This window comes from Pholis gunnellus, assembly GCF_910591455.1.
Source record: "Pholis gunnellus genome assembly, chromosome: 22".
Taxonomy (NCBI): Eukaryota; Metazoa; Chordata; class Actinopteri; order Perciformes; family Pholidae; genus Pholis; species Pholis gunnellus.
The window spans coordinates 10,503,458-10,520,989 of NC_136549.1; the positions used below are offsets into that span (position 1 = coordinate 10,503,458).

At 41.9% G+C, this 17,532-nt stretch overlaps 1 protein-coding gene across 2 annotated transcripts in view; it reads right to left on the reverse strand.

Moving 5' to 3' along the window:
* LOC306714107 (ELKS/Rab6-interacting/CAST family member 1-like) overlaps nucleotides 1-17,532 on the reverse strand; it is a 102,164-nt gene that overhangs the window by 4,098 nt on the left and 80,534 nt on the right. For both annotated transcript variants that reach the window (XM_079184054.1, XM_079184053.1), the window contains one exon: nucleotides 11,373-11,558. In XM_079184054.1, the coding sequence (XP_079040180.1) occupies nucleotides 11,373-11,558 (186 nt within the window). The remainder of the gene's footprint in view (nucleotides 1-11,372; nucleotides 11,559-17,532) is intronic.

Genomic DNA, 17,532 nt, shown 5'->3' on the forward strand with positions numbered 1-17,532 from the left:
TATCCAAAGCAAAGACTAGAGATAAGTCAGAAAAAGTGTAAACAATTTGAATATCTTTCAAATGTTTCCATTACTCATCTTGCGACCCATCACATCCATCCTGTGTCCAGCGGAAAGGTCCCGACCCACAGGTTGGGAACCACTGATTTAAGCTAGTTATTTGGTAGTGAAATCAAAGGTGAATATACCTGAAATCTGCATGTGTGCACCCTCATGGTGCAGTCAGTGGACCATGAGAAGCAGCTCTGCAAAAAGCTCCTTAAAAGGTTTTTTTTTTTAAATAGTGTTGTTAAACTGAGGACATGTTTAAAACCTGGCTGACTGTTTCCCCTAATGGACTTTATTGCAAAGCTGCGTCTAACAGAGTCTCAACATACTTAAATCACTACAATTAACCTGGTGGGAAATTCTTTTTCTCATAACTGATATAAATTACACAGTTTTCCTCTGAAAGTAATCATAATTTAATCCTCCCGTCTACACGTTGCAAAGCAATAAACTTCCTCTCTAGCTCCCCAGCTCGTTCATGACCTGAAGAAATGAAATAGAAACAATGTTGCATGACACAGTTTCCAGTCATGAGGTGTACGTTTGGATGTTGTGGCTCCAACGCGGATCACGTCTCATGCAATCACAGTGCGTGTGGTCAGAGAGAAATGGAGATGAAATAACGTAAGTGGGCAGCTTGCCAGATTCATGACAAGAGTGTGTGTGTGTTTGATTGTTAGTGTTTGTGGTAAGGTGTGTGTGTGTGTGTGTGTGTGTTTAGGAGATACATTAGTGAAGGTGTCAGTGGTTTGGGTGTTCGACATGATAGGTGTGCGTGAGTGCATGGCATGACGCTAAAGTGTATGTTGCAAGCTCAAGTTCTGATTTAGTGAGTGACAGAGAGGATTGTGGGAAGCAGAAAGATAGACTGAGGGAAGGGATAAGACGTGTGTGTGTGTGTGTGTGTGTGACAAAGAGAGAGAGAGGGTTTGTTGAAGATGATTTTTACTGCAGCCATTAAAGCTCCATTATCGTGATGGATCATTATCTGCCTTATCAGGGGTCGTAGAGGAAGACACACACACACACACACACACACACACACACACACACACACACACACACACACACACACACACACACACACACACACACACACACACACACACACACACACACACACACACACGCAGAGCCCTGCAAACATGTACATGCACACACAGGTTATCAGCTATAAAATGAGGATAATGTGTGTGTACGTACACACTGACCCCTTAACACACACTGCAGGGCTTGAACCTCTTTGCAGAGGAATGCTAATGTTTTGTAAAGAAACCCTAACACAGCAGAGAGAGATAGAGTCAGAGAGATTACCCGAGAGAGAGAGAGAGAGAGAGAGAGAGAGAGAGAGAGAGAGAGGGCGACAAACGGGTAGCGGTAGAGAACGAGAGAGTGTACAAATATATGATCTAACTGGAGTGCATCAGCCCATCCTGTTGCAGACACACATCTTAGTTTACAGATGATTCTGAGGCTAGAGGTCTGTTTTTACCAGGAAACGGTGTCTGTTTCGTTTTATGGCAGTGCCTGTTGAACAGTAAGCGTCACCTTGTTTTGACTGATTTAGGGGAAATTATGTTTTATGAATCGTGAGTTCCAGTCCCTTGTCTCCATAGATAAGTGCTGCTTAGTGAGGCCCACTGACCCACTTCCACAAAGAAATGTATCCAAAGGCTGCACAAATCATGTTGTTAATGTTGGACCACAAATGTAGCAATGAGCTCTAATGGTTTGACCTTCACCTTTTACTATTCTGAATATTATTATGTATTATGAAACTTATTGGAAAAATTAGGTCAGGGACCAACAAAAGAACTTTCCATCTATAGGCCCAATTTCTACCATGTTTTTTATATTTGCACAAGAAAAACCAAGATCTGCTACATATTTCATTCAATCTTAACCGAATTTGGTATAAAAAAATATTTGGATACCAATGAATTGTTTAATAGCTTTTAAATCTTCCAAAATGTTTCCCAATAACTTAACGATTGGCTGAACATTAGCAAGTTAAAGAACAAAGTTCAAGGGACAGAGCAGCACTGCTTTGTGGGTAAGAAAACAGAAACCGAGGTGAAAAGGTGGACCGTTTCTGGAAAAAATGAAAAACCTTTAAGAAAGACTCTTACTTAAACAAAACCAGCAGGAAGACAAGGGAAGGAGAGGATGAGGGACACAGGATAAGTCTCGAGGGCAAAGTTTGACCTAATATTCCTCAGCAATAGCACCAAGTTGCCTGAGTAAAGATACAATCAGGAGGTTTAAAAAGGCTCCAGACTCCTCAACAGCAGCCCTGAGCAGTGCTATAGAAACACCATTATGAATAAGAGCAAAGGGATAAAGTATAATAGGCCTATATTGGCTATTATAATCCCCCGTCTCTCCTCCTGTCTCTATTCAAACCATTAGGCTCTTACAAGCTTACACTGTATGCAGTCTGCTTTATAAGTTGGCCGCCCGACCGCGCCAAGCCTAAATGCGCCTGAGCCAAGTGACCGAATGTGTGTGAATGAGTGTGTGTGTGTGTGTGCTCTGTCGTAGTTCGTTACAGCTGTAGTCCAGGCAGCTCAGCTTAAAATGCAGGCTAACGAGCTGTAGTGGGAATACAGCTTGAGGACTTGAACCTAAAACTGCTCCTGGAGGACTGAATAACACTGCGCAGATGAAGAGAAATACCAGGAAAGTGTGAGCGTGGGCAATAGACCATAACTTGGTAATTTCATTTGGTAGCTCATTCAATCAGCCAAAATGACTGTAGGAACATATTCATATTTTTAAGTTTGGCCTCTGGGAGCAGTTAGTTCTGAGGGGACAGACGATTAAACCACCATCCTGTGCCTTGCTCATGAGCACTTGTAGTAATTGGCAAGGAAGGGAAGTGTAGATCTCCCCACCCGGCCGTTTATTAACGTCTGGGAGCTTAAATCTATTAGTTCAATTCTCCAACAGTCACTTTAGCACTTATTAGTTCCAGTTACGCTACAGCTGGATGTGGGCTTGTAAGTGTGCTAACTACAGTGGAACGCCTTCATAGAGAACAGGAGATTATGGAGCATATAAAAAAAGACTTAAACCGTAAACTGGCCCTCTAGGAGTAACTACACAAGGCTGGACTTACAACACTAATGGCTGCAGAAATAAAAGAGCAGAAACAGACTCCAACATTGACTGTGTATAGGTGTAACCTCCCAGTGGGCCAATCGGAAAAAAACAACAACAACTGACACACAGTGTTACGGTTTGTACAGGAAATAAAAAGGAAAAAACGGTCGACAGGCCAGACAAAAGGAAGCTTGAGGTGCTTCTAAAAAGAGCGGATCTAAAGCTAGATATCAGGAGTATCAGGGGTTTATCTTGATCTAAACTAAGCTGCAAAGCATGTGGCCATTAATCAAATCCGGAAACATAACTGAGGGAAAGAGATGTGAAGTACGCTGACAGGCTGCCTGTACAGAATGTACAGCGTGTTCAAACCAAGACGCTTCAGAAGTTATCTTTGGCGAAAAACAATAAAATCAAATAACTAAAACTAAATAAATAGAAATACCATATTTTCAATAATGTTGAAATTGTTTTACTATCCTATAAAAAAAGCTCGCTTTCCCTAAGATTTGCTCATTCATGGTGACCCAAACATAATCGGAGGCAAACCGTAAAACCACCGACTAATATATCATTTTAATATCATTTTGAAATGAATAAAAAAAGACTGGAGGCAGAGTTGTGTCTTGCATAATATAGCAATCATAAAACCTGTCAATAATTAATGTTATTGTGGTTAAGGAAGCCATAGTCTCCAAAATGATCGTTAAAACACATTTACAAGTACATTCATTTTAAGTCGTAAAATAAAATGTCTGTTGAAAAGCAAGTCAAAACAAACAAGATGACCAACTACTCAGTTTACACAACCAGTTTCTAAAACACCGCTTTCTTTCAATCCCACTGCATAATATTCCCATCCTGCTCACTTTGTCTGCGCTTTACAAAACCTAAACTATCGCCTCAATCCAAACCACAGATTTCATGAGCAGTTCTGAATATTGGGCCACAGAACACAGTGTATGCATTGCATTAGTACATTTTAAAGTGTCTGAACTTCGTTCGGTGTTGGTAAAAGTCTCAACGATTGTACAGCTGTCCTTGAAGGAACAACCGAGGGGGGAAATACGTGAATGTCTGCCATTGTGAAGATTTAACAGCTTCAGATAGAGACAAGAAGAGTGTGGGAGTACAGCTTGTTTCTGTGAGTTACCATCACTGGCTTCTCTTTCCATTATAGACAACAGAGGACGGAGGGACAGAAAGGTAGAGGACGGAAAAGCAAGGCAGTGATTGTGAAGCGGGAGCTGAAAGAGTGCGACAGCGAGTCGGAGAGGAGCGGGGAGAAGCAGATTGATCAAGAGTGAGTGACAATAGCCAAGGAGAGACGGAGTGGGGGAACTGACGAAGGAAGACAGAAAGCTTTAAAAGAATAGAAAAGGAAGAGAGGAAAGAGGACAGGAATCAAGCGGAGGGGGAGGAAAGAGTGATGACCAGAGACAGAGGGAAAGATCAAGGAGGAGGGACAGAAAAAAGACAAATGCATGTAAAAAGAGGTCGACTGGTAAAGCCATTATGCCTGGATTCAATAAATCTGCATAAAAACCCAGCAGTCAGTCTTTAATGACCAGCGAAGGCCTGTGTGTGTGTGTGTGTGTGTGTGTGTGTGTGTCGTTGTGAAATGGGCACTGAGGGTCGGACATGTGCGTCTGACTGTCTCTCCTTTTGTCTGAGTTTCTTAGTGTGCGTTCACGATGTGTGTGTGTGTGTGTGTGTGTGTGTGTGTGTGTGTGTGTCTAATGGTCGTCGAGGACCTCAGCGTCGTATTTAGAGAGAAAACAATCATCCTTGGAGCAGGAAACAGAGCTGCCTAATGAAAGCCGAGAGACCCCAGACCACATCGCAGCACAAATGGATGGGGTCTGACTCTCTGCTCTAGACAACCCCCCCCCCCCCCCCCCCCCCCCCCCACAAAACCTCCTCCACCCTCTGCCGTCCCTCCACTCCACCCTTACAATTTCATTTGCACACAGACAAAAACACTTTTCCTTTTTGCAATACGGTGGCTGCTTGAATCAAACGTCTTGCCAAGTATATTGTAAGTCAAAACTGACAATTAAAATGACAGTATTTGAGCGTAATCCTTGCAAAGGAGTGATTTGTACCCAGCAGAAACCAAGTCCTTGCAATGCGGAGGCCTAATCAATAAACATTCAAGCTGCGTGGCCATGCAAAGCCTATCCGGCACTGTCTTAACATTTGTTATTTGTTAGAGGAATTTACCAGGTCAAACCAGGATCATTTGTCTTTCAAGTCTCGTAAAATAGTCAAGTCCATGTCGAGTATTGTAGCGCTCTCTAATAATAAAAGGTCGGGCTTGATACTTAAGATCTTCCTCTGTAATCTTCATCTGAAGTCCCTGACGCACTGGAGAGCATTAATGCTTTTGTTGGGTCTACAGTTTCTTTGGGAACTTCACAATAGTTGGGCAGAACAAAATAAGCATTAATAAGAAAAGTCCTCAATGTTGTGTCCGTGGCCCTCCTCAATCAGCAATCAAGGCTGCTGTTGGTTTTCTTCTGGCGGCGTGACGAATCAGTGAAGGACACGTCATGACTGATGAGACCCAATCAAGCAGCGAAACACGGCTGCATTTCCCCCGGTTCACTATTTAGCCTTATTTTCTCCGGCAGTTGGTTTCAGTTAAACGTTATGTTCAAATATCTGCAAATTAGCTCTAAACACAAACAGCTGAGGCTGATCAGTTACAATTCATCCTCTGGGGTACAAACATGTGAGTACCAAATTTCAAGGCAATGCATCCAATAGTTGACGAGAGGCATTTCACTTAATGTCAACCTGATGGTGGCGCTAGAGGAAAAAGTCATTATAAACTCCTTTTCAGTGCTCTAAAACTCCAGAGTAGTGTGGAGACCAGGCATACACGTAGCAAAAGATACGAGTTTCAAAATGGAAACCTAGTAGTGTGGATGTAGCCTAATAATAAAATCACATAACATGAATTTATGCCTCTCTTTGTTCTTATAATTTACATCAGTTTATATTTACAGTACACCATAACTATCACAGACAGAGACAGAGATTGCAACTCCGGGATTGCGACTATTTTCTGGCACGCACACCTACACACACAGACTATCAAAACAATAATAACCTTTTCCATTATCACCAGGGATGTTGAAGTCACACTCGCACAGAGACACATTCAGCCTATCAGTACAATTGCAATACTGTAGTCTCCCCTCAATCTGTGATGTTTCAATTTCAGCCCCGCCCCTTCCTGTTTCTGTACCTCCTGTCAATCAAAATGTACCCAATCGGTGACCTTGAAGCTGTGTGGGCTCGTCAGACACACAAACAGAAACGCACAGCTCCTTTGTAGTGTGCCAGTCTGTGGAGGGCATCAGGCTGCAGAGCTGAAACAACAATGATCGCGTAGGCTGGATTTTAAACCTAAAGGGTTGTATTTTATAACGCAAGACAAGCTTTATTTATATAACATTTCAGGAGCGTTTGTAGTTTTAACTCAGTCATGTCAAATATCTAGTCACATTTGCCTGTTTACTCTGACTGCATACTGTATAGAAGTTACTATTGCACTGATTCACAGAGCAGCACTTAAAGTCACCAGCGTTTGATTCGCTTCAGTTGACTGAACGGCCGCCATGCCCTGTGAGATGCCGTGTCGTACGAGTTTTAAAATGCGTGTAACAGCAAGCCAGGGAGAAAAATATGTCTCTCCTTCTTCCATTTGGAGATCAGACTGCAACAACAATGAAATGTGACGTCTGTAAACATGTGGCGCTTTCCATCATTACAATGACTTATAGAGTTGTAAATATGTGGACGCAATTTTCACTGAGGTTTCTCCAGCTTGAGTTGGCTCACAGACACACATGCAGTCATTCCCGGGGAGGAGTCCTTGCTTTAGCAGATAGAGGGTCGCGGGCTGACAATTCATACAGGCTTCATAAGAGCAGCGATATAATGTCCGACTCAGCCAATAACACTTAATTATGTTTCGTTTTACGACACCAAACTCACGCAAATGTACATGCGCTTAGACTTCAATGGACTCACAGTCGCAAACACACACACACACACACACACACACTTGTGCGCTCATGCGTACGATAAAATGTGATAGCTTTGCACGTACATATATGCATATACACACAAACAGGGGATTTCTTATGCCGTCACACTTCAGACCAGGGAGGTAGCCATAGACCAGAGAGAGAGAAAGACTTCCTGTGGCGTGTATGTGGAATATGATGCCAGTTCTCTTCAGTGCTCATTATAGGCGTCATTGAGCCATAAAGGTTATTATTATGACTATGGCACAGAAAAGAGCTCTTTTAGTAAAACCTCACTTTTGGAATCAGTGTTACTTTTGTAGTTCAGCTGAGGTTAAAGACGAACCTGGAAACAAATACAGAAGAACACACAACCGAGCTGGTACCTTTCGCTACCAGCTCCCTACCGTGCTTTAGTTTTGGTCAAACCATGCCATGTTAAGACCTACTGAATTGAATGTTTCATTTAATTCCTTCGCTGATGTCAGTCCTACCAAATATCAGCACAGAAGATACACAAGACCCACCGCTTTGGCAGCTCAGGAAAGCCGAACTGCGGTAAAGCGAGACACAAGGCGTTGCTTTCAGAACATTCTGTTCAAACATTTGCTAATTAGCTCTAAACACAAACAGCTGAGGCTGATCAGTTACAGTTCATCCTCTGGGACACAACAATGCGAGTACCACATTTCATGGCAATGCATCCAATAGTTGACGAGAGGCATTTCCCTTTAAAATCACAAATGTCCACCTGATGGTGGCGCTAGAGGAAAAGTCATGAGGACTGACCCTCTGAGGACCAGAGGCCAAAATCAAATGTCTGGATCAAAATCATGGCAAACAGTTGTTGAGATATTTCAGTCCGATCGACATTGGCATCCCTACAGCAACGCCGCTGAAAATATCACCTCAGGTAAAAGCTTTGCTGTTGTCGGTGCTGTTTCACTGCAAGTCTCTTTTTCCTGTTCATGCTTCAATAGTCACAGAAATGTAAATGTTTCAGGGACATTGAAGAGGGTTAGGAAATGACTAAACTGAAAGATGACACGCAATAAATAAACCCTGATCGTCACATTTAAATGGAACAAACAGCACGAATTAAGGAGGGCTTGAACAATATGTTGCATTGTTTAATAACAGGCTCTGGATTCACTTCACATGATGGATGAAAACAGGCAATTTGCTCAAAATCTGCTGACTGATGCGGTGCTGTGGTTGGTGTGCTGACATGATATCTTCTATTTTTTTTCCCCACAACAACTGGGTGCTTTTGCTAGCATTGTGCATTGTATTGTATCTTCTGCTCTGTTACATCTCATGAGAAACAACCTGAAACGTGTCGAGAACAACTCAAGACAAAGGTTTTCTGAGGCACTCCTTACTTTTGCGGGTTTAAATATGTGTCGGTTGATAACTTAACTTAAACGGCATCCTTAAAAACACAGTATGTGTCTACAATTTGGGCTGGTAGTGCGATCAGTTCATCTTCTCAGCACCGAAAGCAGGGATTGCACTCTGCAAGGCCGGAGTTTACTGCTGAAGCTCTTTAGCGGGTTTTTCCGCTCTTGATGCAACCAGTTATCTGTGCTGGGAGGTGCCCAGTTGATTAAGGCCTACTTGTTCTCACCCAACACTCTTTCCTCTAACATGTGAGCCACACTGCTTTGTCGGCCTTGCTCCAGTTTAACAGAACAGAGGAGAGTTACATCAGACACCGTGTTCGTAACATGTTTGAGCAGACTGTCAGGTACACGAGCCTCCAGTGGTCATTCATGCTAATGCATGTGTGGACATGGAACTTGTAGGTTTCCATGTGTGTGTGTGTGTGTGTGTGTGTGTGTATGTATCTGTCCGTGTGTGTTTTACATGCTATTTTAGAATGATCCGAATGGCTTTACAGAGTGCCAGGCATTTTAACAGAGCCAGGGAGAGGCTTGTAAAACACACACACACTCACCACAAGACAGAGAAGAGAGGCTGGCACACTGGCACATGGCAGTCAGGAGGGAGTCTGTGTGTGCATTAAGAGGGTCAGCCAGGGTGATGGTGACACATGATGAAGGAAAACGAGAAACGCGGGCCTGAATGAAAGGCAGGCAGTGTGTGTCCGCGATTGCGGGTCGGGGTCTAAAGCAGACACATGGCGCCGAGCGGCACTGCCGGGGTACAGGCGGGTTTTGACGGAGGGAGGCAGAAAGATTCAAACTGTGATGTCGTTAAGGGAAACATCTCACCCCTAAAAAAAACCCCCAGAGAGAATAAAGAACCTTTAGCTCTTACACCTACACTGTAAGTGAGATGGTGAGAGTACAAGGTAATGGTGATGGAGGCACTTTAGAGGAAAAATAAGGGAAAGAGGAATGGTCTTCCTTAGGGGAAAGAAAAACACAAAGGCCTGAAGAAAGAGCGAAGCTGAGAGAGCGACGGCAGAAGAGAACGTGATAAAGAGGATAAAAGAAAAGTTGAGTTTTCATCAAAATGCCAAAACCTTAGAATTAAGGTCCTACAGTTGCTCTGCAAGCATTCAAATGAACTTGTTTGGATTATTGAACGATAATTACACATGCTAAAGTTTTCATGCCATTCACAATGACTGAAATTCCCTAACGTTAACAAGTAGTTGGCTAAACTTAACCAGCCCTTTACCAGCAAATCAGAGTACGAGTCATTCTGTAGCATACATATGGGTCATTTTGGAGGACACGAGCAATGTTGTCCTTGTCCAATGTTGCAGATATGTTGCAACTCTATCCGATGCAATGCTAACTTAACTTAACGAACTGAAGAACCTGAATCAAATGTGCAGAAGGCACCTATGCACACACACACACACACTGTAGCATGCTTTGACAGTGTTTAGCAGTAATGTAAAGTATAAATGATTTGTGGTGAATCTGTTAGATTTTTGCCTACGTTATAAATTGGATGTGGCCATGACCATAGTTTAAGTGTTTGTAACATTTTTAAATGTTTTTATAAATATTAGGTAGGGATGAAATACTGCAGGGTAGTTGGTTTGTCGTCTAAAAGCATTCAATCTTGTTAGATAAGCTTTCACAGCAGCCTGCCCGCATGATTAGTTTTAATCCACAGTAAGTTTTTCTTTAAAAAAATGTGGATCAGCGGCCTCCAGACCACAGATTACTGTGTGCATTTAGGCAGATGATGAGAAATACGTGCAGTAATTGTCTCTCTGTGAAAGTCACCCACACCATTTATCTGTGCCTTTAATGTACACAGTGATGAAATGATCTCTTAATTCAGTGAATTCAAAGTTTATTTAAAGTGACACCGTACCATTCCGTGCCATATTTGAAGCACTCAGACAAACAGAGACATTTCCCAGCATTAAGACATACAATAGGGCTTTCATGAGGACTGTAGGAAACTAGTCCTGCTGTACCCCAACCACACACTCTGTCACATTGCCCTGTGAGTATGTGTGTGTGTCTAGAGTTACCGGTTTTGAATGTATACCACATGTAGCGACCATGTATCGCCTGATATGTTTTCAATATGGAGGAAAAAGACGAGCGAAAGACAGGGAGACATGGGGAAGCCATCCACGACATTTTTAAACTTAATAATAATATACTGCTTCTATTCAATATCTGAAAACACCACCGGTTACCATGACAATGGAGCTACATCAAGGCGGAGCAGCCAACTTTCCCTTCGCCTCACCTTTCTGTATCCTCACTTCCCTTTTCGTTGCTCTCCTCCCACTCTTAGATGACAACTCGTTCGACAGTTAAATAGTAAATAAGCTCCTCTCTCCACTCCTTGCTCCTCATACGAACCAACCTTCCTCCAGCTGCCAAAAGCTGCGAGCGGAGTTTACTCCCTGTAAAATTAAACGTCTGAAACACTATTTGTTCCGCAGCCAGGAGCTTGTCGTCAGGTGACCCGCTGGAGTAAATCTTTTCAATAATGTCAAAGGCAGCGCCAAAAACCTGCCAAACCGACCAGTGTGTGCCCAACTCCTACACACACACACACATCCACACGGCGAGAACAATGACACAAACCCGCACAAGTCATCACATCACATACACACACTCGCTGATTTTAGGATTTATTAAATTGTGAGTGACAAAATGTCCTCATTATATTCCATGTGCAATATTTTCCCCTCATGTTTCAGAAGTACACACAGAGAGAGAAGATGCACACAAGCGGTCTCACCTGTTCCTGTGTCATGCTGTGCACCTGCGTATGCCAGGAGGCGGAGTCAGAGCGGTGATAGGCGGGGGGCGGGGCGAAGTCCTGCAGTATGATTGGGTCTCGTTCCTGACACAGCGAGGTCAGGTGGCTGATGTACAGCTTCAGTTTACTGCGATTCTGATTGAGATCCAGGAGAGGAGAGAGAATCTGGAGGAGGAAGGAGGTGACCGGGGACAAAAATGAGAGGGGTTAATTTTATTGTACACAAAATGTAACGACAGAGAAGATCAATACTGCCTATGATAACTGTTTAAAAGATTCTACCAGACTAGAAACACATTAAAAGTCTTACAAGAGATGGAACGACGTGGACTGAGAGCAGTAAATGCTGTATGTCATTATTTTATTCTTAAATAATCATGAATTATAATGCAATACAAATTTACTCTCTATTTAATAACATATAACATACCTTCTACAGGTATAAAGGGCAGAGATAAATTTAAAAAAGTGCCTATATAGATATACAACTAATTAACCCTAATGAAAAAAACATCTGCTTCTCTGTATTAATGATAAGCTGAAATCACTACTCCCTACAGTCATCCAATACTTGAGTTTACTTCATAGCGAGCAGTGAATTCAAATTTTAACACTTATGAAGCATCATCATTTTGCGTGATCAGGTGTTGGGTCCAACATTTGGATACATAAGTAACATGGTGAACTGTAAATGCATTATATCTGAAATAAGGAGCGATATACGTCACTGCAGTACGTGCCTTTCCAGCACCTAGCAAAGTCTGTAAAGCTCATGGAGACTAAGCATTGGAGTTGGGCTAATTCAAGCATATAGGACAGGAACGGATGAGAACAGATATGGAAATGGAGAGATGACAGAGGATAGGATGTTTTAAAAAAGTCACAAAAAGTCAAAAAGAAGCCCTTGCAGAAATAGTGCATTGTCTGATTACTCTCGAACCCCGGATGAAGGCACATTTCTTCTCTTTTTGATTTGAATGTTGTGAAAGCTGCTGCTTTAAAAAAACATTCTGAAAGAAACCTGTCCGATGCGTGTTCAGCTGTGTTAACTGCATGTTTCTGTATCTTCTGACCTGGCCTTTTATCAACAGAGACCAAACACTGCAGTCAACTAACTGCAATGTAGCATTGTCACACAAATTCATTTCCACAGATTGCATATAGAGAATTGATCCAGACTACAATCCAGCTTTGAATCTGATTCCCACGTTTAACCGTGAAATGTGTCTCACAGTGGCCATAACTGATGTCTGTGTGTGTGTGTGTGTGTGTGTGTGTGTGTGTGTGTGTGTGTGTGTGGGAATGAGGGTCAGACGAGCTGAACAGTAACCCCTCACAAGAGACGCATACACACACAGATAAGACACACAGACGCACGGTTCTCCTCGGGGAATTGAAGGATTTAAGTGCAGAGAAGAGAAGGCATGTTAAGAGGGCTGTCAGTTTGTATGTGTGTTGGTAAAGGATATTCAGTCCCAGCGGGGTCTGTCCACACCCTGTGATCCATGCTCATCATCACTCAGCACACACACACAATCGCGAGCGTCACGGCAGGATCCATTCACTCTCTATCTGTTCTCCATCTCGCGTTTAACATCGTTCTCTCTTTACCATTTACTGTAGATGCAAGACTTGCAAATGTGTCATCTGTTTTGACATGACTTTTACTCTTCATGCATTTAATTCAGGCAGAATGCAGAGTCGTCCGTCAAAACACATGTTTGCACTGACTCTCATGCGTCGTGGTTTTCAGTCAGTTAAGAGTTATGTCATGTTCAGATTTGTGCTGCACTAAATGACCGTGCAAGGAATATTAAACTGCACGTAACCAGAGTGACCATACTGACGCTCCCTGGCCCTTCAGCTCACTAATTTGAACTAAACCGAGCATGGGTCGAACTGACAGCAAAAAGATAAAGCTTTTAAAGACACCTCTTTTTGCTTTGGTGGCCATTTGAAACAGATTAAATAGTAAAATATAACATGATAAGAAAGACATTAATATATAAAATAATAGACACCATGTCGTACATTGATGCTTACATGCTGTATTTACTGAACCCAATAAAGTGACCCTTTTGCTCTTATTTCTAACATGTTTTATTCTAAAATGACTGATGCTATAAAAACTAAATCAAGAAATGTATCTATCCCAGACACACAGCTTTAACATGTTTTCTAAATCTGAAAGCCAGCCTCAACTGTCAAAACAGTGAAAAAACAAACTGCAGATCGATCATGTATGAATATAACACTACATATATATCCAGCATTCATTATTCAGTAACTTCATGCATTTGAGCATTCTGGCGAACAAATGAAAGAACTAGACGTGGGTGTTTTTTGTGAGAGGGGAAAGAAAAAAAAGATCGTACTGCACGCTCTTCCCCAGCAGCATTGCTGCGACAATGAAAGCTGACAGTAAATCAAAGTAACTGTCACTTTTGATTCTGAGTGCTTATTTACTGCAAACACAACACACACTCACGCACACATTAGGTGTATTTTTTGCCCATCTCCCTTGGTGTGTTCATGAGTAGCCACCTTCCTGGCTCACACAAGCAAACCCAGGGCACATACCCGCACAGACAGACACACACACACACACACACACACACACACACACACACACACACACTCACTCATACAGGGTCGTTATCAAAGTTGTAAATAGCTCTAGTTACAGTATTTTCCAGTGAGGACCTGCCAGTAGGTTACAGTCCATTACGAAATACATTACTGAACATTTCCCTCCGGAGGAGAGAGGGAAACGGAAAGAGAAGCAAGAAGAAAATCACAGAGCTAAAGGCTGCAGGGATCCAACACATTCTGCATTTCACAACACCTCTGTTGCTTTATGTTCTGATGTATGCTGACAGCAGTAAAGCAACAAGGACGTTATTGCTGCGAGACGGTCGTGTTATATGCCAATATGTGAACACATCTCGCTTTAATGCTTTGAAAACATACTCGACATATGTGCAACAGCTGTTCTCTCGCACTTTCTAATCCAGACTCTTCTGTCAGAAAGCTTGAAAAAAGAAAAGAAAACTGACCACACTTTCCAGACCTGCAGCAAAGCTCTGTGGATCAAATGCAAGGCAAATGAGAAACAGACAGAAAGAATGGAAGGAATGATGCGATATAAGGAAGACATTTAGAGAAAAATAACACCAGTGTTTTCTTTCCCTTTTCCAAGAAATATGTAATGACTAACAGAAACAAATATTTAAAAATAAGCCTGAATTTACACCAGTAATAATACTGACTTCTGAAAGTCTTTGCATGACTTTAAGCCTTTGGATTTACTGATTTCATTAAGTCGTACAGTATATTTCTGCCTACATGTTTTTATTGTTTTACACAACCTGCAAGGGTCAACGTATGCAGTGTGCGTGTGTTTAATGAGTCCACAGAGTTCCAATGTCTTACTGTTCTATGAAACAATCCCGGAGGAGCCATCATTTTATACGCTGCTGTGTGTGTCAGAGTGCGTGTGTGTCTGTGCGTCTTTATTAGCCTCCCATGCCTGCCTACCAGACTCTTACTGTGCAATGAAACAACTCCGAAGAGGGACATTCAGCTTGCCCCACTGACTGGCCACCTTTTTAAAAAAACCTTCCATGGCCACGTAATACGATGATATATATCATTTCATATCATATCTTATAACTAATAACCCAATTTTGTCTCTTTAATCACAAAATGCTCCTCTAGTTTTCTGACTATATTTGGTCAAATTATGAATAACTAAATACACAAACAATTAAACTAACATCAGCAGTAATGTCCGGTCAAAATCAAATGTTTTTGTTACCGTCAGTGTAGCTCTAATGAAAAACTATTAATATATATCAACTTTGTGAGATCCTGTTTGATAAAACAAGTCAGAGCTTTGCGTCATTAATCATGAACTCATTTTTTAAACATTGAAAAACCTCACAAACTAAAACACTGTACTCCTTTATAGAAAAACATTTTTCACCTCTTCCTTGTCTTTTTTCACTGGTGCATCTAATGCCACTGACGACCATATAAAATGCAATATACCATGGAAAGTTCCTCTACGGTCCTGGGTGGGTGTTAAGAGTGCTCTCCTGTGTTTCTGAAGCATTTCATTCTCCAACTGTCGAACAGAATTCCCTTATTGAAAGAGACACAATCACACACTGTTCTGATGTAATGCGCTGTGGCGAATTACCCGCCTGACACACCAAGGAGAAGTGTGTCTGTACTGTAAATGTGAATACTCATGAAGACATGAAGAAAAAGAGACTGGCTGGCCTGCCTCTCTCAGCAGGAAGGTGCTACCGCTAATTAATAACCAGGGTCAAACTTAGATCCGCTGTTGAACTTTTGGGCTTTTAGCATGCCAATGGGAAATCCCACTGGTGGAACAGCATGTGCTACTCATATGTGGTGTTGCCTCCACAGTCCTGTCAGTAGATCAAACTCTTTTAATAATGTGACCAAACTTAAAAGATACTTTCGGCATCACATCATTTCAAAACTTTCAAAACGAATTTCCAATTAACTTGTCTTAGTAATTCTTTTCCGGGAACAAGTGACGTTAGATTTTCAGATCGTCCGCAAGTATTAATAGCTGTATTATTCAAGGGAATTGTTGAAACGTAGAGATTTGCATTCGAAAAGCAAGAAGTGAAATATTTGGTCTGAAGAATGAAGCATTATGTGTTTTTAACACCGCAGCCTACAACAAACTCACACGTCCTGGGGTTTATGTGTCCGTGGAAACCGCATTGACACAGCAGTGCCTATGTCCATCCATCATAAGTTCAACACATCCAAGGGACAGTGATTTTATGTGGACAACTCTTTGTTAAGTCTGGAACACTCCACAGCATAGGCAGGGTAAACTATAACACACTTGTCTCAGCTGGCATTCGAGGCCATAGTCTAAAACATCACCGCCCAACATGGGGCTCCAACCTCATTAAGACTCATGCTCTACCGACTCAGGCAGCCAGGCTGCAAGCAATGGGAGTAAGGCTCAGATTCCAGGCCCAGTTAACTACCATTGGGCGGAGAACACTCAGAAGGGTGGAGGGTTGGATTTCTGGGTCCACTACCCTCACACCCCACACCAAAGGTTTATACATAGTAGAAGAGGACCATAGTAGGCCATGTATCCTCATGTAATGAAATATAGTATGTGCTGTGTGTATGACTAACAGCAACGACCACAAATGTTGTGGGTTCATGTGACAGTGGACACTGTGCGTTGATATACTTCAGCCTGTCTGTGTCCATCCATTATAAGTCCAACGGAAAGTAATGGATGAGTGTGCAGACCAAAACACCTTCACCAAACGTAGGACTCGAATCCGCAACCCTGAGATTGGCATGTTGTATTATTCAAGAAAATTGTAGAAACATGAAGATTTGCCTTAAAAAAGCAACAAGTGAATTTTTTTTGTCTGAAGAATTACTTAATTCTAAACAAGATGTGTTCAGACTGATTTGAGTGTTTTCAGTTCTTGCTTGACTTGAAGGTTGTCGTGCATGTGCGATTAATGACCTTTGGGCCTTAGAATACTAGAAACCCCCATTGTATAATTTAAAAACATTAACGGGCAGTGTCAAGGGAAAAATTCCCTTTTCATCATTCCTAAAAAAACTTGACTTGACTTTGTATTTTGGCAAAGCAGCAGCTTTCCTAAATCTTCCCCTATATCCCACACATATAGCAGGTCCAGCAGAGAAAAAGCATTTCATAAAAGACAAAGATTGAAACATCCAATAAGAAAAGAGATGACTGACAGGAGGATCAGTAACAAAGAGGTATATACAGACTATTCTAACTATTTTTGACTTACAGATATTAGGTTACACATCTGTTTCTTTAAAACATAGGGTAAGACAGATATATTGTGCTCACCATGAGTGTCCTGGTATGTTTAAAAATGGGGGAGCAAACTCGGAAAGATACATAATTGGCAGTGGGGTCTGCGTGGTCCTCCCCCAGAAAAAAAAGGTAATTTAAAACAAATTTCTTACATTTCTACAGCACCTAATCTCTAGGATTGAGTCAAGAAACAGCCACCTGCACTAGTTTAGATGAGTTAGATTAAGGCCGGAGTTGGGCTTCATCTAGAATCTATATGGCAAAATATGAGAA